Below are 23892 nucleotides of genomic sequence, written 5' to 3' on the forward strand. Positions count from 1 at the left end.
TAGACACTCACACGACATTCTTTGCTATCAAATAATAATCTCCTATAATCAATGGCACCACTTTCTTCAGCACTCACAAAGCCTAGAAACTAGAATTCTTTAATGACCAGGTTAAACAAATATACTTTATGATTTCCTGTGGAATCCATGAAGTAAATTTTACTGTATAATTTATGTCCATCAATCAACTGTTACATAGACACTATCTCCTATGTGGTTTTCTCAACCGGTAGCTATTTATTCCCCCTCCTCCTTGATAGCATTTCACCTGCAAATATGGTGGGTTTATTTCTTGGTCCACATTGCTGCTTCCAGACCATTTTTCCTCCTCCCTAAAACTCTTAGCTTCAAGTCTCATATATATTATCAGGTTCTACCAGCCACTAACTCTTCTATTTCTAGTTGCACTTAGACCTCCATAGTTTACCTTCCCTCATTTCTTGTAGATTGTAGTTCACTATTATTCTCTGCGACAGCAACCCTGTCATGTCCTTTATAATTTGTTTTCTATTATTGTGGCTTTTCAATTTCTTGAAACTCCTCTCCACCAATGTCCTCCAATCGACTTCAGCCTCCATTCCTTCAGTGACGCAGAGACCCTTATAATTATTGGCATTAGCAATAATTATAATCTCTCCATAATTTCACTTTCAAATGCCCCACTTTTTGCTTTACAACTCTCCTGGCTTAGGACCCCCACCCCACTCCAATAATCCTTTGATTTCCTCAGAGTCTACAATCTACAGACCCCACAAGCTTTCCCTTTCTCCTTCCCTGCCCTCATTTCTTCCTTTGCCTTTTTTAGGCAGCTTGGTTGCACGGTCTATTAATACACTCACTTATGTATATCACAACTTCCACGTTCCTTTCTTGATTCACTGCACTTGCCTAGAAAAGCCTCACTTGTTTAATTTCATTTCTTGGCCCCCTTCCCATGTGTACCTGCGCCTGCACCAGAATAAATGACTGAGAACAACACTGACTGACATTAAATTTATGACTACAAACTTCAAGTAGGCCCTAACAGTTGGCCCGCAATCCTACCACTTTCCCCTAGTCCATTCAGTCTTTTATCCTAAGTAACTATTACATAACGTTTCACCTTTTTCTTTAAAAGCCAGCAACTTCTACCGTCCTTGCTTTCAGCTAATGAGCTTAGTATTTCAGAGAACTGATAAACATCAGACAGAAAATGTCATAAGCTCCTACCACATTTGCCTGCCTACCTCCATCAGGGCCCACTTATTCTGCCTCCTCTTCTGCAACTATAACTGAACTAAGTCCTATTATGGGACCCTATCTTCTCTTTGCGCTAAAAGTAACTTTTTTTTTTTTTTTGGTGATATTGAGGATGGAACCCTTCTACCTCTGGGCTACATTCCCAGACCTATTTTTTTTTTTTAAATATATTTTATTTGGAAATAGGGTCTCTTAAGCCAGCAAGGCTGGCTTCAAACCTGTGCCATCCTTCTGTCTCTGCCTCCCAAGAGGAGGGATTACAAGTGTGTGCCACCATGCCCGGCGTAAAAGTAACTTTCTTGAACCATCAAATTTTTCTTGATTGTGGAGTATTGTCAGCATTAAAAACACAGAAACTTCTCCAACATTGTTGAAAAATAAAAACCAACCCTTCTCTTTTTTTACTCTATTTCCCTCTACAACTCACATTTCTATTTTTCCTAAACAGTGATGTTTAAAAATATTTATATACATTTGTTTGTAATTCTTTCCACACTTTGTCTTGAATTATTTCCAGTTTATTGATTCTCTATCACACAAAAATTACTCTTCAAGGTCACCAACTTCTTTTTTGTTAAATGCAATTATCAACTTCAGACCTCATCTTACATAATTTTAGCTGATGTTGATCATCTCTCCCTTCCTGGTCATCAGAGTATCACGCTTTCTTGGTTTTCTTCTTACCTGTACTTCTTTCCAGAATCCTTTCTTGTTTCTCCTTATTCTACAAATATCAACATAGAAACATACGATGGCCCAGTCCTCAAACTTTTTTTCAACCATATTTAAAATATGAGTGATCTCATTCTGTTTCATGGCTATAAAGATTATCTACACATGGAAAGCTTCCAAATTTTTATTTCCACCTTAGATTTCTTCCCTAAATCTTAGTCTTATTACCCAAGTTCCTATTTAATGTATCTATCTGGAGTTTAACTGACACCTAAAAAAGTGTCCAAAATGGAAAATTGTAGTTTTTTCTCAGAAAGTCTATTCCTGCCATAAGCTTCCTCATCTAAGCAAATAGCTATAGTTGCACTTTCTCCTTTTATTAACTGCTTTAGTTACTTTACCTTTTCTACTCAGCAAATTCTATCAGCTCTACCTTCTAGGTTGCTGGAAATGCTCCCTGACTGGCCTCCCTACTGCTCCCTTACCCTCCTTTGTCCTTTGTCAACTTATCAGCCTTAAAAGACCACATCATTCCTCTGCTCCAAACTTACCATGAACTTCTAATTTCTTTTCTTATGGCACATAAGGGCATCCTACCTCCAAGCTACACCCCTAGCCCTGTTTTTTATTCTTTATTTTGAATCAGGGTTTCACTGAATTGCAAAGGGCCTCACTAAGTAGCTGACGCTGTCCTTGAACTGCAATCCTCCTGTCTCAGCCTCCCAACTGCTGGGATTACAAGCGTGCACCATCACACCCAGCTATGAACTTCTAATTTCAAAGTAAAAGTTTCTACTTTTATAAGAGAGAACACAGTGAGCTTCTTGACCACACCTGAGTTCTCTCACCCTTTCTTACCTTGGTTGCTTCCCTCTGGACTTCTGGACAGCATGATCTCTCACTTCCTTCAGGTCTTTGCTCAAATGTTATTACTGAGGTCTTCCAGAGCACACTATTTAAGTGTTCCCCTAGTCTTACCTATCCCCTTCTGTATTTTCACTTCTTTCTACAGCATTTACTGCCATATAACATATCATATATTTTAAAAATTTATTCATTATTTTGGCTTTCTCTCCCATTAAACTATAAGCTTTATGTGAATAGGTGGTCTCTTTCTTTTTTATCCATTGGTATTGGTTCACAATGTCTATAAAACTGGGTATTCGGTGCTTCTTTGTTTTTCAGTACTGGGGATTGGACTCAGGGGTATTCTACCAGCAGGCCACAACTTTAGCCCTTTTTATTTTTAATTTGAAACAGGATCTCAAAAAAAAGAGAAAGAAAGAAAAAAAGAAAGAGAGAGAGAGAGAGAGAAAGAAAGAAAGAAAGGAAGGAAGGAAGGAAGGAAGGAAGGAAGGAAGGAAGAAAGGGAAAGAAACAGCATCTCACTGCTGAGGGTCTAAGTTGCTAACGTGGAATTATAGGTGTATGCCACTATACCCCGCTTTAGTGCTCTTTTTTAAATACAAAAATCATTCCCTCCTAAATTATCAAGTCTATTTGAAATATCAAATCCCAAATCCACACATTTTGCTTCATATTTATATATCGTTTCTTTTAAGAACCTGAGACAGCACTGAGTAAACTGATGAAATTTATTTTTGTTGACTGATTGGCAACGAGAATGATGTAATATAAGAAAGATAAGTCATATTGACTACTAATGACTGCTTTGATTCAACTGATTGAATATCAGTATTTATTTTCACAGACATTACAGTAGTTGAAAACCATCACCCTGTCATAATCCTCATAATCCTTCAGTCTATCATTACAAAAAGTCTTAACTACAAAAGTGCTACCAGAATTCAATCTTTCCAAATTTATATTATTCAGTCCTTTATGTAATAATTGCTCTTAACTCTGCTTTCCTAATTTATACCAGGGTAAAATATATGTTGGTTTAGGTCTTAGGTTTTAAAAGCATTACATTTAAATACATTAAATTCCTTTTTAAAAAACTTTTCTTAAATACATGTAATAACCATACTGATCTTTATTCAGTACTTAATACATATACATTTGGAGAAAAATATCCCTTTGATAAAGATAATAATTTCTTCCTTCTTAAAATTTTTTACTGGTGCACTGTAGTCATACATCTTAATGGAGTACAAGATGGTAGAGGCATACACGCACACATCACCTAATTAGCCCTTGCCTAATTCTCGCCCTGATTTCTTCTTAGAGAACTACATATATGCAAATATTTTCAAAATACTGCCTATAATTTTGTATTATTCCGATTCCCCTAATCCTAATGAAATGCTCTTAGGCCAATAATGAAATTAAGTAAATAATTACAAACTAAAACATTCTACTTGAAGTCAGCATAATAGCATTCTATATAGTCAATGCCATTCCGATCTCATCCTCGTGGTGTTGAAGTGGTATTTATTCTATATTCTTTTGCTCTTTATGCAAATTAACCTTGTGATACCTATACATCTGCTTGCACAATTTGAAAATAAACTACTTGAATTAGATGTAACTAGTTGCACATTTCTTTTCAAAAGCATAAGCTTATGCACATGCAATATTTTTAAGATTGAAAATTAACAATATTTTTAGCAAAAAGCATTTAATTTTTAGTTTAAATAAGCTAAAGGGATCCCAATTTAAAAATACATAATTCTTTTCATTATTGTGGCAGTCAAAATACTAATTACGGATACAAAGCAAGAGTTTGTTACCAAACAGGAAAATACAAAGAGTCTGGGAAAAGAAAAAATAATTAACAAATTAACAATTAATGCTGACCTGCAGCTGCATCTGCAAGTTGCGAGAGAGGCACAATCTGTGCCATCCTCTGACTCTTCAAAAAGGAAAAGAAGTGTTTCCACAGTGCGCTGGAAATTGCAGCAAGATGGCGCTCTTTAGCCGATAATGAAGACTGCAGTATTAGGTCCACATTCTCCCTTTGAAGTTCCTGACACAATTGTTGATGAATACTCCTAAAAGAAATAAAAATACTGCTAACACCCAAGAAATACTCAGAGACTCTTCTTGAAATAATTTCTGGCTTTTTAAAATTTATATCATATGAAAACTGAAGGACCTTTATATAATTAAAACCTTTATGCCAAGACATAATGCATCTCTGGTTATTTGATGGATGAATAATGGCATATTAAGCACCATAAAGTTAATGTTAATTACTAATGTCAACCATTAATTATATGCTTTTTAATATGTCAGATCCAAATGAGAAACAAGCAGCTTCAGGATGAAGGACTGCATTTTGCAACTGATGTATGACAAGTGATTTTATTTATAATGTAGACATGAAAACGATTTCTTAAAACATTTTCTCTTGAGGATATTATGAAAGATATATACCAGAAGAATATAAGTATATTTGGCTATGTTTGGTCTTTTAAGTAAAAAAATTGTTCTTGTTTAGAAAAGACACTAATGCTATTACACAAACTACTGGACAGTCTTAGTACCCTGGACCAAAAATGTCCATTTTTCACATAGTAGACTATAATAAACAATAAAAAGTTGTTCACCATAATTCATTACTTCCTTAAATTTTGATTTATCATCTTATCACCCTTGTTGCTGACTTAATTTGAAAATCTAGTCGTCTCTTGGCCTTTATAGGACATATCTGCAGGAAATTAAGTAAGGAGAAACACTAAGAGATTTCTTAGTGATCTGGAAGAGAATTCATTTATGCAACAAACCCAGCAATTAGTTATATGATGTATTAAACATACAGCCATGTTATTACGACTGCTTCTATTTATATCACACTGCCAGATCAACTTAGAGTTGCCATAACTGTATGGATACCATTCTCTCACTCATTTTGTTCAATTATACAGAAGGAAGTAAAAAAAAATTAACTAACTAAATAAATGAAGCTGAAGACTTCCTTTGACAAAAATGTATTCCACAAAACAATCAGTACTTAAAAAAAGAAATATTGTATTTGTCCCAATACAGTACTCTAGATATATTTACACAGATTTTATCAAGGAGAAGTAGACACTCCAAAGAACTATACAAAACAAAGAACTAATAGATGTACCTATTGCAATTTCATAAAACAATCATATTGGTTCCAAGAACACATCTTAGAACATGTCATATAAGTGCACACACAAGGGTAAAATTCTAGGACCTCATGACCCTTTACATTGGAAATCCTGCATAATCATGGGGCACTACTTAGAGTTCTGAAGAAAGTAATATAAATACCCAGGGAAAGAGCAAATTTCATAAAAGCTAACCAAATATGTACTATGTCCTTCCTGTGTAAAAACCTGCCTGAGATGTTTTCACTTGAATTAGTAGCTAGAGACCATTTTAGGTCCATTAGCTTGAAATGAAACAAATAATAAATTACTAAAATTAATTTGCAACTAACTCAACTTCCTATGTCAACAGAGCAAAGTTCAAGAGTACATTCCTATACACCAAATTACAAGTAAAATAAAACTACCATTTCCACTGTCTTTTACAGTTTTTTTTTTTTTGGGGGGGAGTATATTGGTTTTAAAGGATAACAAAGAATACATTTCACTTGGGTAGGATAAATATTGTTTACTATTTCTAAATAACTTATTTTATCCACTACAGCCTATTCCTTAGGAAGGAGCAACATTTCTGATCAGTCTTAATGTGTCTGAAATTCTTTTAATTAAAAAATCAGACCCCTAGCTCTCAAAAGTAACAAATAGCAACTCAAAATGGATTAAAGGCTTACATATAAAACCTGAAACTTTGAAACTACTAAAAGAAACTTAGAAAGAGAAAACACTTCAGGACATTGGAATGGACAAGGTTTTGGATAAGACTCCTAAAATGCAGGAAATAAAAGCAAAAATAGACAAATGGAATTATATCAAGCAAGCAAATAACTATTTGTGCAGCAAAGGAATCATAAGAGACAACCATCAGAATAAGAGAAGATTATTTGGAAAACTGTATATCTAACAAGGTGGTTATGTCCAGAATATGTAAGAAATTCCAAAACTGAATAGCAAAAAAACCAAACCAATTAAAAATTATAAATAGACCTTCATAGGCATTTCTTAAAAGAAGACATACAAATGTCTGACACATGAAAATATACTAAACATCATCAGAAAAATGCAAATCAAAATCACAATGAGCTGTAAATTCATTCTAAAAATAAGGGATATTATTAAGAAGAACAAGGATAACAAGTGCTAGAAAAAAGGGAATTCTTATGTACTGATGGTGGGAATATAAATTAGCACAGCCATTATGAAAAACAGTATAGATGTTCCACAAAAAATGAGAAACAGAACAACATGTGATAAAGCAATCCCATGGTTAAGTATGTCCAAGGGAAATAAAATCAGTATATCACAGCGATATCCGTACTCCATGTTCATTGAAGCACTATTCATAAGAGCCAAGATGAAGAAAAAAAAAACCATACATGAGCAAATAAGGTGACCTAGCTGAGGGGGAGAGGAGGAGGAAAGAGGGACATTCCCTAAAGTACATGAGTACATTCAAAACATCAAAGTCAATCACTAAGCCAAACATTAGAAGGAGGGAAAGGGAGGGAATGGGGGTGGGAACTGGGGAAGGGCTAAATGGGTAATGTCTGCCATGTATGCTTCTACCATCTTGTACTCCAATTAAGACGTATGACTACAATGCACTAATAAAAATTTTAAAAATTAAAATTAAGGTCCTCCCTCGAGGCGCTCCCCCCCAACCTTTTCCCAACACGCAGGCGCGGAGAGTACACCAAGATGGCGGCCCCCATGGACCTGGAGTTGAAGAAGGCCTTCACAGAGCTTCAAGCCAAAGTTATTGACACTCAACAGAAGGTGAAGCTTGCAGATATACAGATTGAACAGCTAAACAGAACGAAAAAGCATGCGCATCTTACAGATACAGAGACTAACATGTATGAAGAAGGTGTAGGAAGAATGTTTATTCTTCAGTCCAAGGAGGTAATTCACAACCAGCTGTTAGAGAAACAGAAAATAGCAAAAGAAAAAATTAAAGAACTAGAGCAGAAAAAGTCCTACCTGGAGCGAAGTGTTAAGGAAGCTGAGGACAACATTCGGGAGATGCTGATGGCACGAAGGGCACAGTAGGAGCCTCTAGGCGAAGCTTTCTCCTGACCACTCATCCTGGGAGGGCAGAGGAGCCTTGTGCAGAGTAACAGCCTCCCTCTGCCTGGATGGACATTTTACCTGGATAGCCTAGTAACCCCGCATTTCCTGTATCCCTTTGAGCCCCTTTCATTCCCACTCCTGTATGTTTTCCCTTGGCTCTGTCTGGCAAGCCCTGGCCAGGGCACTCTTCTCTCGGGCAAGCCATGAGCTCCCCAGGAGAGGAAGGTGGGAGCCGGGCAGATAGAGACCATCTGCCCGAGCCTGCCACGGATGCGCTGGTCAGACCAGTGTAAACTGCTATGCCACTCTGCTCAGTGTGCTTTTCTCGAGCTGAGGGATGCAGAGCTGGCTTGCCCTACTCAGGAGAGCCCCATAGTCAGTGTTCAGGAATTTTGTTGTAAGCCAGGTGTTAGACATAGTCATTATTAAAAACTAACTTATATAAACTTAAAGGACAATAAATACTCAAAACTCAAAGAAATTAAAATTAAAAAAGAGAAATGGAAATAACCTAAGTGTCTATCAACTGATAAATGGATAAAGAAAATGTGGTGTGCACACACCACGGAACACTATTCAGTAATGAAAAAGAAATCCTGTCATTTCCCACAACATGGATAGAACGTGAAACCACCATTTTTATTAAGTGAAACAAGCCAGGTTCAGAAAGACAAGAACAACATGATATCTCTCATATGTGAAATATAAAAAGAAAATTGATCTTATAGAAGATGGGAGGAGAATGGTGGTTACCAGAGGCTGGGAAGTGTAGGGTGGAGGGAGAGATAGGGAAAACTTGACCAATGAATCTTTAGCTCTATTTAGGTAAGTATAAGAAGTTCCAGTATGTGACCACATAATAAGGTGAGTACAAATAACAATTATGTTATATAAACTTCAAAAAGCTAGAAAAATGTTTTCACCTTAAAAAACAATAAATGAGCTAGATATTTTTAAAGTTACTTAAGTATTACACAATGTATACATGCATCGAAACATCAGATGTTACTCAACTAATATGCATAATTTTTATATTTTACATATCAGATAAATAAGTAAAAATTTAGTACAATTTTATAATATGGCTCATTGATAGTCTTTGTAGATGATGGAGCTGATAATCAGAAAGTTAAATAATATGCCCAAATGTCACAGGGCTAAGAAAGACTGGCCCCACAGTCTAAGCCTATATCTGACTCTTACATACCAACACACACACACACACACACACACACACACACACACACACACACACAATTTAAAAAGGATTAGACACTAACAATTTTGTCTCCCTTCTAACTCAGGCTGAAGAAATTTCAGCAAGCCTGTAAGACATGACCCTAAGAATCCAGATTTACATTAGAAATGTGCATCCATGTAGTATTTTGGATTTGAAAAGAAATATGTACCTCAGGAATATGCAGAACACCTAATTCTGCCTGATGGTCTGAATGTTTAATCTGTATCAGTCTGGATAAGAATGATTATCTACTATATTAACAGAACAAACTTATTTAAGATCTTATAATGATTCCTCCATTCACACACACAAAAAAATCAAATAGTGACAAATGGAGGAAATGCCAAGGATATACCATGATGAAGTTTGAAAGAAAAATCAAATCTTTTAAAGAGTTAAAAATAAGCCATGTAGCTACAGCTAATTTGTAAAATCACATTTTCTGGATTGAAAAACTACACAAAAGCACTGGAAAATAAATTTATTATATGAGATGTGACCACAAGTATCTAACAAAGGTACATTGATAAAATAAAAATGTTAGCCGGGCGTGGTGGCGCACGCTTGTAATCCCAGCATTTAGGAGGCTGAGACGGGATCGCGGTTTGTGGACAGCCTCAGCTACTTAGTGAGGCCCTCCGCAAATCAGTGAGACCCTGTTTCAAAATAAAGAATAAAAAATAGGGCTGGGGGTGTAGCTTGGAGGTCAAATGCCTCTGGGTTCCATCCCCAGACCCGCAAAAAAAAAAAAAAAAAAAAAAAAAAGATAGTAAAAAAAAAATAAAAATGTTAAAAGAAGCACCATCACTAGCAAAAATGTAAAATAAAACACAAAAATACACATTATAAAGATTATAGTACAGTTCTAGAAGCAGTGGCTATTTTATGACATTATCTATCTTCTTCAACAACCACTAGAAAAATATGAAAACAGATTAACTGTGCAAAAGGTAAAATGTGATTTCTGATAAAAAACTAAAAGCTAAAACAGAAGAGATGTAAAATCTCCCAACATGTTTGGCAAATGTTTTATGTGAGTGAAGACAGATTTCACATGGGTTAAAATCATTTTAGAAATATACACACGTGGAAATACAAATGAGTAACCAGCCCACTTTACATTATAAAAGATGAAAAATTGCACAGTAGAAAATAAATTTGCTGAATGTCAAGTAATTCAAATTGCAGCTTTCATAGTAGAAATAATAGCAACATCTAGCATTTACTGGTATTTACTACGAGACCAGCACCATGTCAAATGTTTTATAAGCATTAATTCTCATCCTGTGAGGTAGAAACAATTATTCAAATCACATAAATCAGAAATTGAGACAAAAAGAAGTAAATGTGCTGGGTAACACTGCTGGTTACTAGCTACTCGGAGATATGTGAACAGGAAGAACCACCACTGCTATGTCCACTTAACAGGCTTACTGCAAAATGCACATGAAATGATGTCCTCAAAAGTGTTTGTAAGTCCACCTGTGTGAATGCCACATGGAACCACCCAGGGATCCAGGAGTCGACCTGCTTCTTCTTCAGCTGCCTTGTCCTGACTTCTCTTGCTTTCCTCACTATGTTCAAGGGCATTCGGTTCCTGATGCCTTTAAGGGCACTCCTGATTCCGCTATCTGACTGCTCTTTAGCCCTGCTTCCCAAGGTTTGTCTTTCTGTTTTCATCTGCCTATTTTTTGCCTTGGTTTCACATAATCACTTTTCATCTTGCCCCCACCTCCACACAGACATTCATTAGAGGCAATGGATCCTGTACTTACTGGGGCTCCCTGTCAGCCTGGTCTCTGAGCTGTAGGCTTTTGGGAATATTTCCTGAACTACTGCTTATGGGTTTCCTTCTAATTGTAAAATATGCTTACTTCTCCTGTAACTGATAAAGTTGCCATCCTGTATATTATTTTCCTGGTACTTGGAATTGCATGTTTAACATTTCTCATCTACTATGCCACAAAATTTAAAATGAAAAAAATCACTATACACTGATGGATCTTGTACAGAAAATAAGAAAGTAATAGCAATTGAATGCCTCTTTTACCTCTACTCCAAATGTGTCAAGTTATAAAATCTATGTTAATAAAAAAAAGACAATGGACATTGTATGCTAAAACGTTGCTCTGAAGTTGGGTGCAGTAATGCACACCAGTAGTTCTAGTACTAGTACTTGGAAGGCTGAGACAGAAAGGTCAGAGGTTTGGGGCCAGCCTCAGCAACCCAGTGACTGTTTAAATAAAAAAAGGCTGAAGTTGTAGCTCAGAGGTAAATTCTCCTGTATTCAATTCTCAGTACCAAAAAAAAAAAAAAAAAAAAAAAAAAGTTGTTCAGGAGATGCAGAGGAAATACACCAAGTGATATAGGCATACATGAGCATATCACAGACCTCTATGAGTGATTACTGGAAGTATCATACTGATATAACAGAAAACTGAATGGGTACCAGGATATTTAGCTTCAGTTAAATTCACTGAAAAACTTTAGATGCTTTAAATCTTTTTGTTATACTTGTTAACATCTGTAAAACAGGGCTATTATCTGCCTTACTACCCAGAAAAAAATAAAACATATTCAGAGTAATTGACTTTTTTTTTTATCAGAAAGACAACAGCAATATTTTAAAGCTGGAAGGTACCCTAAGAAAAACATTTAATCTATCCCCAACTGAAAAAAAATCATAAAACAAAACCAACAACAAACCTCCAGGTATAAAGAGACTTACAAAGTCACCCTATGAGATAACGGTTGCTTTAGTCTGACTCCCCACCCTGTGTATGCTGCTCAAGTCATCAGCAACAAGTGACAAACCAGAAGTCAGGGTGATAAGCAACCTGACCTACTTTGCAAGAACTTCAGTTACCCCAGTACAGCTGTGTGTCCATTCATATGTGGAGCAGGGGGTGAAGGGTGGTGGACCAATGAATGCATATGAGAGTCAGGTAAGGAGTCTGTGGACTGTTTTGCTATAGAGGGACTTTTACAAGTAAAAAGCAGAGCCAGTGATAACACTTCTGGTCACATACAGTGTAACATTAAGGAAAGAAAGAGCCTGAGAGAAACATTTTGTGACTCTAGATAACTTAGTGTTTTTTTTGTTTGTTTGTTTGTTTTTGGTAATGAGGATTGCCTGGGCCATTGGGGTAATAAGCAGCAGAGCCAGGTAAGAAGAGCTTCAAGGGCCTAATTCATCATCATTTTGCTATTGTTGTATCAAATATTTTATGATTCAAATAGATAATGTTTCAAATGTCATACTGCATTTTCATTCATTTATATACTAAGTTCTTTTTTAAAATTTTTTTATTGGTGCATTGTAGTTATACATCTTAATGGGTACAAGATGGTAGAGGCATACATGCACACATCACTCATTTAGCCCTTCCCCAACTGCCTCCCCCTCCCTCCTTCTCATGTTTGGCTTAGTGATTGACTTTTATATGTTTGTGAATATACATCATGTACATTAGGGAATTTCCCTCTTCCCCTTCCCATCACCCTCAGTTAGGTTGCCTTTTTAAAGATAGCTACAACGTAATTTAACTGCCAGCCCCAGTTGGCATTCCACATGCTACATTAAAAGTTTAATACTTCTGGGGAGTATTAATTATTCTATAGGAATCTCAAAAATCAAAGCATGTAATCAAAGACCCACAATTGAGTTAATTTGCAAGACAAGAAAAAAAAGAATGAATTAGGAATCCAGTGATGAACATAACAAACAAAGCTGTCTGTGTTAGTTTTCCCTTTCTGTGACAAAAGACCTGAGACAATCAACTTAAAGAAGGAAAGATTATGTTGGCTCGTGATTCCAGTCCATGTTTGCTTTGCCCTAGTGTGCTGGGGCTGCGACAGCACAGTAGGTCCTAGTGGAGAATGTGGTGGAGAAAGCCTGGTTATCTCTTGGAATCTGGGAAGCAAAGGATAGAGAAGAGGCCAGGATCCTTATATTCTCTCTCTTTCGTGGTACTGGAGACTGAATCCAGGGACATTTTTCCTCTGAGGTATACCCCCAGTCTATTTTATTTTTTATTTTGAAACAGGGTCTTACTAAGCTTCCAAAGGCCTCGCTTAGTTGCTGAGGCTGGCCTCCAGCCCTTGATCCTCTGATCTCAGCCCCCCATGTACTGGGATCACAGGCCTGCAGCATCATGCCAAGGTTTTATATTCTCGTAAGGGCACGTCCCAGTGATCTCTCTTCCATTAGGTCCCACCTCTTAGGCTTATGGAGACATTCCACTTCTATAACCTTTAGCTCCAGTTCTAAAGGTACAAAAATATGCTTGGTGAGATTGCAGGTTCAAGACCAGCCTCAGCAATTTAGTGCAACCCTCAGCAACTTCGCAAAATCATGTTTCAAATTTTAAAATAAGTAAGTAAATAAATAAATAGGTCTAGGGATACAGCTCAGAGGTAGATTGCCCTTGGGTTCAGTCCCCTGTAATCAAATAAATAAGTAAATAAATGAAGTAAATAAAAATAACCATTCTGACTACAATGCATAATTTTATAGTAGCATTAAAAATAAATTTAATAAAAATTTATTAAAATGTTTTGTTTATTCAATTCTTAAAAAGGTATTCAGATAAGAGATACAAAAATGTTTAAGGCAAATCCTCCTGTTAAAAAATAAAATCAAGCCGGGCGTGGTGGCGCACGCTTGTAATCCCCGCGCTTGGGAGGTGGAGACAGGAGGATCGCACTGGTTCGGAGCCAGCCTTGCTGGCTTAAGAGACCCTGTTTCCAAATAAAAAATATAAAATAGGTCTGGGAGTGTAGCCCAGAAATAGAAGGGCTTCCAGGAACCCCAGTACCGCCAATAAAATAAAATAAAATAAAATAAAGATTTGATTGTTAGGGTAGTTCCTGAAGAATTCTGAACTAAGGAATGATATAATGAAAATAGAAGTTTGGGAAAGACTAATCTGGTAATGGCAAGGAACTGCATAGAGATGGGGAGACCAAGTAGTAAAGCTTCTGTGAGCATCCAATGGGAGCTACCATGCACAAACTTCCTTACTTTATGATGAAAAAGAAAGCCAACAATAATTACTTGGTACTTAGGAAGGGGGAGGATAAAATAGCCTATGTTATTGCCAAGTTTTGGGAAAAGGAAAATAAAAGGAGGAATAATTAATAACTACATATGGAGGATACAATTTGATTTCAAAACAGAAAATTTAAGTAAAAATATCCAAAAAGTTTTTTGGAAATATGGACCTGGAGTCCAAGAGTACATTCAGACTCAATCTAGTGTCAGCATCCTTTAGTACATGAGGCACCATAGAAGGTGCAATCAAATATGGGTTTTCCTCATAAAAGAATGTACAGTTAAATGCTGGTCAATCCACCAAAAAATAAAATGAGGGTTCACTGAAGACTTTTTAGAGGAAATACGTCATTACTATTATGAAAGTTATATTAGCTAACTGAAAAATAATGTAAAAAGTTCCAGGAAGTTGAAAAAATATGAATAAAATGCAGTGACATGAAATTCCATGGTGCAAGAAGGGAATCACAAATAATGTAGTATTACTAGAGGATGAAAGGTAAAGTAGGGGAATGATGAAAATGTGACTACAATATTGACAGGGTCCAGGTTATGGAGGGCCATGCCCTCTCCAAAGTTACCATGATTAAACCATTCTTAAAGGTTAAGAAAGCCAACTAAGACAAAGCCAACTTATATACCTAACAATTTTCTTCCTGAGAATTTGTTCTCAATATAATTTAGAGCTGGTAAGGATGGCCTAATCTCATTAAAACATTTAAATATCTAGCAACAAAAATCGCCCAAACTGGTGAAATATGTACACATGCGATTTGTACATATACAAACACATAAAACTATTCTCCACAATATTCTGTCATACTTGAGTGCTATTTTATGCTCTTCTCTGATAAAAGTGATCATGGAAGACCAACATGAGCAACTCTGGCCCATAAGCATTAGCATTATTAGCACAACAGCAACTGGGTGCTCTACTGTACTACAAAAGTTGATTATGTTTACTTTGTTGCAGTCTCTGTTTTTGCCACTTATTCTGTTTTGGGTGTTGATGAAGGGGAATTTAATCTATGATCAACAAGTAATGACTTTGAATGTACTAACATTAAGGATAAAGCTGTAATTAATCTATAAAGTACCTCAAGATATTTTCAAAGAAATGATTGAGAGTAAAGGCCACAATGAAGGATGGTGTTAAAAGTTTTTTGGAATTGCAACCCATAAGAAATTATCAGCAGACAGATGTTATGAATGAGAGTTTTCTAAAAGAACAGAATAATCAATCACCTGACCATGAGCACTTGTTTGCAAAGGGGTAATGCCTCAGTAACTGTGTACTGTCTGTTTTCAGTAGGGCTCCAAATTCCAGGACTCATCCTCCAAACTGAATAACAAGTATGTGGGAACAAAGTAAGGAATGAAAGTGAGACAGGGGAGACCATAGCCACAGTGTGAAACTAGTCAGTTCCCAGGTTTACTTGTTACCTGAATACCATATGGCAGGGATTATGAGTTAAGCAAGAACCAGATTCTTTGTCCTTGAGACTAGATATGGTCAGAATTGAGATAATTTATCTACCAATGACATAACACTTATCTCTAATAAAATATCTAAATTTGCCATATTGGTCTTTTGGGTTTTCAAATATAGTTCTCTTCTTCAACTGTAAATGGATATGGTATAATTAGAAAAGCACACATGCACTTAACTATCCACAGTGTTATATATAGAATTCTCAAATAAGAAAAAGAAGAGATAAAATAATCCTTAGGAATTGATAGCTAAAAAAAGTTATACTTATTTTAAATATGGGCAATAACATGAGTATTTAGGAAACATGCCCTCATTTGGGAACAGAAACCACTGATCTCAGCAGTAATCCCTGGTGATGTGAAACATACCTCAATCTTTAATTTACTTCCTCTTTTGCTCCTTCCAACCCGCCCTCTGTGTATTGCTTTGGTTATTCCATCATTCATTGACTACTGTGTAGTTTTTTGTTTTTTCCTGGTGGTACTGGGGTTCCTGGAAGCCCTTCTATCTCAGGGTTACACTCCCAGACCTATTTTATATCTTTTTATTTGGAAACAGGGTCTCTTAAGCCAGCGAGGCTGGCTCCGAACCAGCGCAATCCTCCTGTCTCCACCTCCCAAGCTCGGAGATTACATGCATGCGCCACCACGTCCGGCTACTGTGTAGTTTTTAAAACATGGTCACAGATTGACACTTCTTGATTCTGGGGAATTCTGTGACTGCTTTGTCTAACAGAGAGCAACAGACATTATGTGACTCTGAAGCTTAGTTACAAAAAGAAGTTTCTGCATTATTTGTTGGGAAAACTAACTGCTGAAATGTTGAAATGCTATGGATAAAGTCCCAATATTTTGAGATCACCTGCTGGAGAAGACAGAGGTGGCACTGGGTCAAGACTCCTAATTAAGCCTCATCTTAGGGCATTCTAATTCAGATATCAGGCATGCTAATTAAGAAGAAAACAGACAGGAACTGGATTCTCCAGCTTAGGCTGCTCCAGTCTCATTGTTTTGAGTGACCCACAGACACTGGTCACCCTAGTTGAGGCCTTAGACGTAGTACAATAGATAAGACAGGTCTTTGGATTTCCAAATTTGTGACCTACAGAATCCTTGAGCATAATAAAAATGGCTATGGCATGATTTCTTATCCTTTAAAGAACAGGTATACACTATATACTAAGCACTCTGTAGAAATTAAGGATCCAAAGATGAAAAAGATGCATTCCTGATCTCAAGAAAATCACAGTTGAGACTGGAGTATAGGAAGATGAAGAATTTTATTGGAAATATAACCTAGGGGGCAGTACGTACGATGAAGTTAAAGCAGACTTAGACAAAACAGCTGTTTTAAGCTGCCTAGAAGCCATCCATAGTATCAGAAACCGAGACAAAAGGATTGCAAAGACAAGGCTCCTTTGAAGAAAAGCTATTTTTCTACCTATTTAGCACAGAATATCTATTATCAAATATATGCTGATATTTTGTGTATATTAATATACTTCCAATAAACTTCCCTTGGTTCTTGCTGCTTTCACATTTTATTAATAATTGGCAGCTCTTTTTTCTAAATAAATTTCATTTTAATTTTCTTTCGACGAAAGGTGTGTTTATGCAGTTCATCTTTGAAAGTTAATTAATGAAAGCACTCTAAAACCTAGCCTTGCTCTCCTCCTCTCAGCAGTGTTTCTTAAACAAAGCAGTACACAATCAGTGCTACTCTGAATCATTCTACCACATCTTAGCTATGGGGTTGGTTGGTATCTGCTATCTGGGGAAATGTACTTTGTTTCAAAAGAACTCAGGAATCTTTATTTTATTATTTTGGTGGTACTGGGGTTCCTGGAAAGCCCTTTTCCTCTGGGCTACCCTCCCAGACCTATTTTATACTTTTTATTTGGAAACAGGGTCTTTAAGCCAGCATAGCTGGCTTTGAACCTGCACAATCCTCCTGTCTCCGCCTCCCAAGCATGGGGATTATAAGCGTGTGCCACCACGCCCAGTGTAGGAATCATTTTATTAAAGGTAAAGATCCAAATATTTTTGAAGTAAAATATTCCAGATCGAGTAAATTAGGGCTAAATTCCATCTGTAAGCATTTTTTCCTAATTGGTGGTAATAAATTCCTAAAAAGAAAAGGTCTAATGGTAATGTTGGCTGATTCGTAACTTCATCAACCCAAATGTTCCTGTCACAGTGAAATCTGCTCTATAATTTACTTTAATGGACTATATATATCAATAAATATTGAAAATGTTCAGTCTCTTTTCCCCTTCCATTTAAATCAAATCCAATTCGATGTCAACAGATTGTACCAATGTATAATTACAACAGCTAATGCACTGGGAAAAGTAGTGTTCTTTGATAAACAATTTTTTGAAAACCTCTTAAGCATTCTGCATCCTCAATATTTCTTTTGCACTCAAGATATGCAATAAATTACCAACCAGACACTACTGACCACTGCCAATTGTGTTAGCAGATTTAAAACCCAATCCCCAACTCCAACAATGACAATTTTTTCTTGGTTTCCAACACTCCCATCAAGCAAAGTGTTACAAAAATACTTATGTTTTCAAAAAAAGCTTTTTCATCAAAAGTATAACCAAACTCTAATAGAAGTAACAGCTTAGTTGCCACTTTAATAGAATGCTGAACCCGGAGTACCTAAGCAATATTTATAAGTCTGCACACCCCTTGAAATTATATACATGTGACCCTCATCCCTTCTCTTCTACCTTTTATGGCACTTTAGAATCACCTTCTAAGTGCAAGGTAAATGCTTTCTCGTGATTTCTCATGCTGAATTCTCTTGCCCTCAATGTCTCCTCCCCATGTTGATCCTCCTCTGCTTGAAGAACACAACAATAACTTCTATGTACCAAATACATTAATTTAGAAGGAATGTGTCATCTGGATTCTATATAGAAAAAGCTGAACTAATCAATACATATAAATCATCAAAATATAAGCATGAACTTGTTTAGACCAAAGCAGTATTTAACACTAAAACAAATGTTTTAGTGTTGAATCATGTTTACTCCAAAAACTTAAAACACACACACTTCTCTATAGAAATGTTGGTTATTATTTTTATTGCAGTTCTCCAGAAGAAAGGAAAAGAAAGATGGGGAAAAGTTTTCCTAAAAGATTATCCACTGAGTCAATGATCTGTGGGGTTTACTGTAAGGCTCTGTTACTAGGGCTGAGAGCTTCCAAGGCTTTTATTACAGGACTAACTTCTTTTTTGCAAGGCTTCAGCAAATGAACTGATTTATCTGGTTTCGCATACTTGAGGACTGATTCATGCTATTTGTACATGACAGGTTTCATCTATATAGCACCATTGATAACACTTATCTGTACATCAAAATTCTCACTCTTTACATTAAAAAATTATGCTTATCATGGGATAAAAAATGTTAAAGTGGTAGGTAAAAGATCTGAGCTATCTCGTGAAATGGAACCAAACCACAGTAAGATCACCAACTGAATATGAACGTACAACAGTGCTGCAGAAGAAGATACTATTTCAATAAAGAACTGGAAAAATTACTGCTTATACTGATAAAATAATAAGGCTCTGTTAACATTGAGTGAATTGTAATTAGAAGCGGCAAAAATTAATTTATTGCAAACAAGAAAAGGTGAAGTTTTGTGAAGTTTTATAATCAAAGCATAAATATTTCAAAATAAAACTTAAAATAGCACTCACAGCCAGGTGTGGTTTGCGCGCTTGTACTTCCAGGACCTGGGAGGATCACAGGTTCTTGGCCAGCCTCAGCTACTTAGTGAGGCCCTCTGCATCTTAGTGAAACCCTATTTCCAAATAAAGAATAAAAAACAGGGCTGGGGCTCAGAGGCAGAATACCCCTGGATTCAATTCCCAGTAAAACACAGACACAGACACACACACACACACACACACACACACACACACACACACACATACACACAATCAGCACCCACTATTTAAACAGTTGGCAAACTAACTCCTGAAATTTACTCTTATGGGCCAAAAGTATTTAGGTTGACTGCTGCTGTGGTCTATAACTTGATAAAAGCCAGACATGGTGGCACATGCCTATAATCCCAATACTGGGGAGGCTGAATCAGAAGGATCACAAATTTGAGGCTAGCATCAGCAATTTAGCAAGCAATTTTTTTGTTTTGTTTTGTTTTTAAGGGCTGTAGGCTATGTATATAGCTCAGAGGTAAAATGCCCCTGGGTTCAATACACACCCCCTCCCCAAAGTTTCTGTGTAAGATTCTGAAAGGAGGGACCAGTCTATATACTTGAGTAACAATAAGACATTTTCAAATTCCCAAATGATATATAAGATATTCTTTGGAGAAAAAAATAATCATTTTTCTTTACGAAGAAAGGTATATATTGAGTTACAAAGTTTGTTCTTGTTATTCATCTTTCAGAATATGAGGTTACATTAGGCTCCAATCACCACCTACTATTATTCTTCCCAACATTGGTAATATAGACAGTAGAGCTAATTCTCTGTCATTGAGGAAGAACTGTTGGATAGCTAAACTTGTATCATCATCACCCCTGAAACACAGTGAAATATCACTGTTAGAACCAATGGTTTATTAGATCGAACCCACCATCAACAATGTCAACTTTGCCTGGTTGTGTTAACAGGAAAATGTTTTACGAGTTCCACCACTGGGCATCAATTTAACTTCCAGCACCAGCTCTGCTGTAAAACCGTGAATGTAATTTATATGGTGACCTGCGTGTGGGGGAAGCAATATCTGGGTGAAACTTCTCACAGTCTGACAAAATGCTTTGATTTGCACCATTCAGATGATTGAGCAAAAGAGTTTAAGCAATCACCACCAATAGCCTTTATCTCCAAATGCACTAAAAATTTATTACTCTATGAGTACAACCTATTGCTTTAGAGCCTAGCTTGATAGAATAGAAATGATTGGATAAATATTACATTTTCAACTGGTACACATCTTGTCCATTAGGTTTAAATATTGGACGAGATACGTGTTTAAGATAAACATCAGTCTTAGCTGATTCCATCACAGAGTACATTTAGAAAGCCTCCACATGTTTCCATAGTAACATTTTTGAACTTACATATAGCTGAGGATACATGTTCCTTGCCAATTAGGAGAAAGTAAACCCAGAGACACTGTACTCTTCTTAAACGATCTACCTTTGTCTTTTACTTAGCAGTTTAATAGTTGACAGTATTTAACATCTATTGCTGTGTTTGAAGCAACCGAGTAGCCACTGAAGCTGGAAGGGATATAAATACAGCTCACCTATCTATCCTAAATAAGTTTCTTGTTCAGGTCTTCCTAAGAATTTTAAACTAAAGGTTAAATATCTCTTAAACTAAAATGCTTGAAAGTAGAAGTGTTTTAGATTTTGCATTTTAAGATATTTGCATATACATAATTAAATATCTGGGAGATGTTACCCATGTCTAAACATAAAATTCATTTGTTACACATATATCTTAAAACAGGCCTGGAGATAATTTTATGCAATAGTTTTAGCTGCTTGTGTTTTGACTTTAGCACAAGGTCAGGTGGAAAATTTTTCCACTTGGGGCATCATGTCAGCACTCAAAAAGTTTTGGACTCTGGAGTTTTTCAGATTTTGGGTTAGCAATGCTCAGCCCCTAGTAGATTTCACATGGCTTTTCTAGTACCTACTGCTATGTATCAAGGGAAGAGCACTTACCTGGCAACCTCTGTATCCACCTGCCTAAGAACATATACTTTGAAAGATGACAACAGATGAATTCTGAGCTATAGTTACAGAGCAAAGCTTCTAGGATTACTGCAAAGCAACTTTTAAATACCCTTCCTAGCATCATAAGAGCGAGTCTATGCATATAATATTCAGTGCCTTTGGGCTCCTGAGCAACCACAGGAGCCTTGACTAACTTGATTAACTCAGTTACTTTCCACTATTTTCTAATTTAGTTTGATTAGATACTGCAATAAAAGTAGTAGTATTTCCAGTTTGATGTTGAAAAAAATAGACTCAGAGATTAAATAACTTGATGAGTAAAATACGAAAATGGATTGCAACCTATGTCTGTGTGGCTCCAAAGTATTTTCCATTATAGGAAATCACAATCCAACCCAAAACTAAATTATTACACCTGAATGTTTAAAAAAGATCCAATAAAATAGCAAAATAAGACTAAAGCACATATAGTAATATTGGTGTATCATTATAATGGTTTTAATTATTATAAAATATTAATATCAAAGTGCTCATCAGTAAAATGACTATTATTCATTAATGTTGACAGTTGAATTCTTTTCCTTGGTTAAGGTTTCCATTCTTATTTTCATGTATTTTGTTTGCTGCATCAAACAAGTAAGTGCTTTGTGTAAAAAGGATAGAAAGCAAAATTTACTCTTTTGAAATGTCACCCCATATTCCATATACAAAGCCATTTGTTATAGCAATACTAAAAGAGACTTAAGCATTTAACTTGAAATGCCTAGCAAGATCTTTTAAGCTGTTTTTCTTATCTTATTCTTCAAAATTCGAAACTAGAAAATCCCACTTGACTAGCAAGGCAAAGAAAGAAGGTTGTCCCTTCTAGGGTTAAAAGATGCTTTTTGTAAGATTTTAGGTAAGATTAACCTTTTGTTCACAATAGGACTGGTTATTGGTTTTATTTTTTTTTGCTGTCTTTAACTCAGGTAAAAATCAATATAGAGCGAGACAAAGGGCTCTAGAGGGTCTGGCTATACCAGCTTTTGGTTTGGCTTCTGCACAATTCTACAACATGCTGAGGCTGGGAAGGATTAGCCTGCTTGTGTTGAGTAAACCGATGATACTCAATAAACAGTTTCTGTTGTAAACCCCTTAGGACGTGCAAAGCCACACTAGTTGGCAATAGACCAGATAAGCGGCAGAACCAGCTGTAATCTCATTTAGACCTGAGCTGATCCTCCTGTCCTTTCATTCCACAGGATCAAAGCAAACCACTGAGGAGGCAGCTGTATTATAGCAGCTCTGCTTGCTGGATGCAGCAAACATTTCATAAATTCCACTCCTTGAAGCAAGTCTCTACCTAATCTACCCAGAGCTGGGACAATCAATGAATTTCTGAATTCATTAGACTGATTATTACAGGGTAACCATTTTCTCTTTGGAGATATGTGATTGCATGCCAACTTTACAAAGTGGCTGCTACTTCTGATCACTGAATTGTTTTTCTTTTGTTTGTTTGTTTGTTTTCTGGAAGGGCCTAACTACGACCCCCGCCCCCATAGTAAATAAAACTAGTTTGAAACTACTTAGCATACTATCCTTAATGTATATGAACAGCTGACTACCACTCAAATGCAGCCGAGTTTTAACAGTGGCCCATGATTTCCTATGCCACAGTGAGAGGCAAAACCCTCCTGTGATACAGCACCAAACATGTCAAACTGATGTTCAGAAAAATTTAGAGAAAAGCTCTCTGCAGTTCATTAGAAAACATTATTTAACATTCATTTGTAATTTTTCCATCAAACAGGACACAACTTTTTTTTTTTTTTTTTTTTTTTTGGTGGTACTGGGGTTCCTGGAAGCCCTTCTACCTCTGGGCTACACTCCCAGACCTATTTTTACATTTTTATTTGGAAACAGGGTCTCCTAAACCAGTGCGCGCGGCTGGCTTCGAACCTGCGCGATCCTCCTGTTTCTGCCTCCCAAGCGCGGGGATTACAAGCGTGTGCCACCACGCCCGGCAGGACACAACTTTTAAAGCACTCTTAAAGAAGTGCTAAGTACTTCAAAATACTACTTCTTTTTTCTTTTCAATAGAATGGATATATATTATCTCCTTTTACTAGAAATTTCCCTTAAATAGAAATATAAATTTCATGTTAGGAACTTTTTCAAAGCAATCACTGTTTCCAAGTTTAAGACAATACTAACTGGATATGTGGTAGACATTAAAGAAACAGGAATTGGACATCACATCACAAATCACTCTACATAATAATTGTGAAAGAAATGAAACCCAAGCAGACGTGTAAGGCTCTAAAAACATCAGTATCTAAAAATAAGTATAAATTAATGCTGAGTGTCAATAGTG

General features: G+C 36.3%; 2 protein-coding genes across 2 annotated transcripts in view; one reads left to right on the forward strand and one right to left on the reverse strand.

The window, feature by feature from the left end:
* The window catches only part of MMS22L (MMS22 like, DNA repair protein), a gene marked incomplete at both ends in the record, with an annotated part of 132037 nt that overhangs the window by 26502 nt on the left and 81643 nt on the right, over positions 1-23892 (reverse strand). Inside the window, one exon of the mRNA XM_080700281.1 lies at positions 4672-4865. Coding sequence (XP_080556407.1) covers positions 4672-4865 — 194 coding nt within the window. The remainder of the gene's footprint in view (positions 1-4671; positions 4866-23892) is intronic.
* LOC308266209 (prefoldin subunit 1-like) lies at positions 7650-8000 on the forward strand (the record flags this gene model as incomplete). The annotated part of the gene is made up of 1 exon (XM_080700282.1): positions 7650-8000. One exon carries the CDS (start codon positions 7650-7652, stop codon positions 7998-8000), a length of 351 nt encoding a protein of 116 aa, XP_080556408.1.

Source organism: Muscardinus avellanarius, assembly GCF_963383645.1.
Source record: "Muscardinus avellanarius genome assembly, chromosome: 8".
Lineage (NCBI taxonomy): Eukaryota > Metazoa > Chordata > Mammalia > Rodentia > Gliridae > Muscardinus > Muscardinus avellanarius.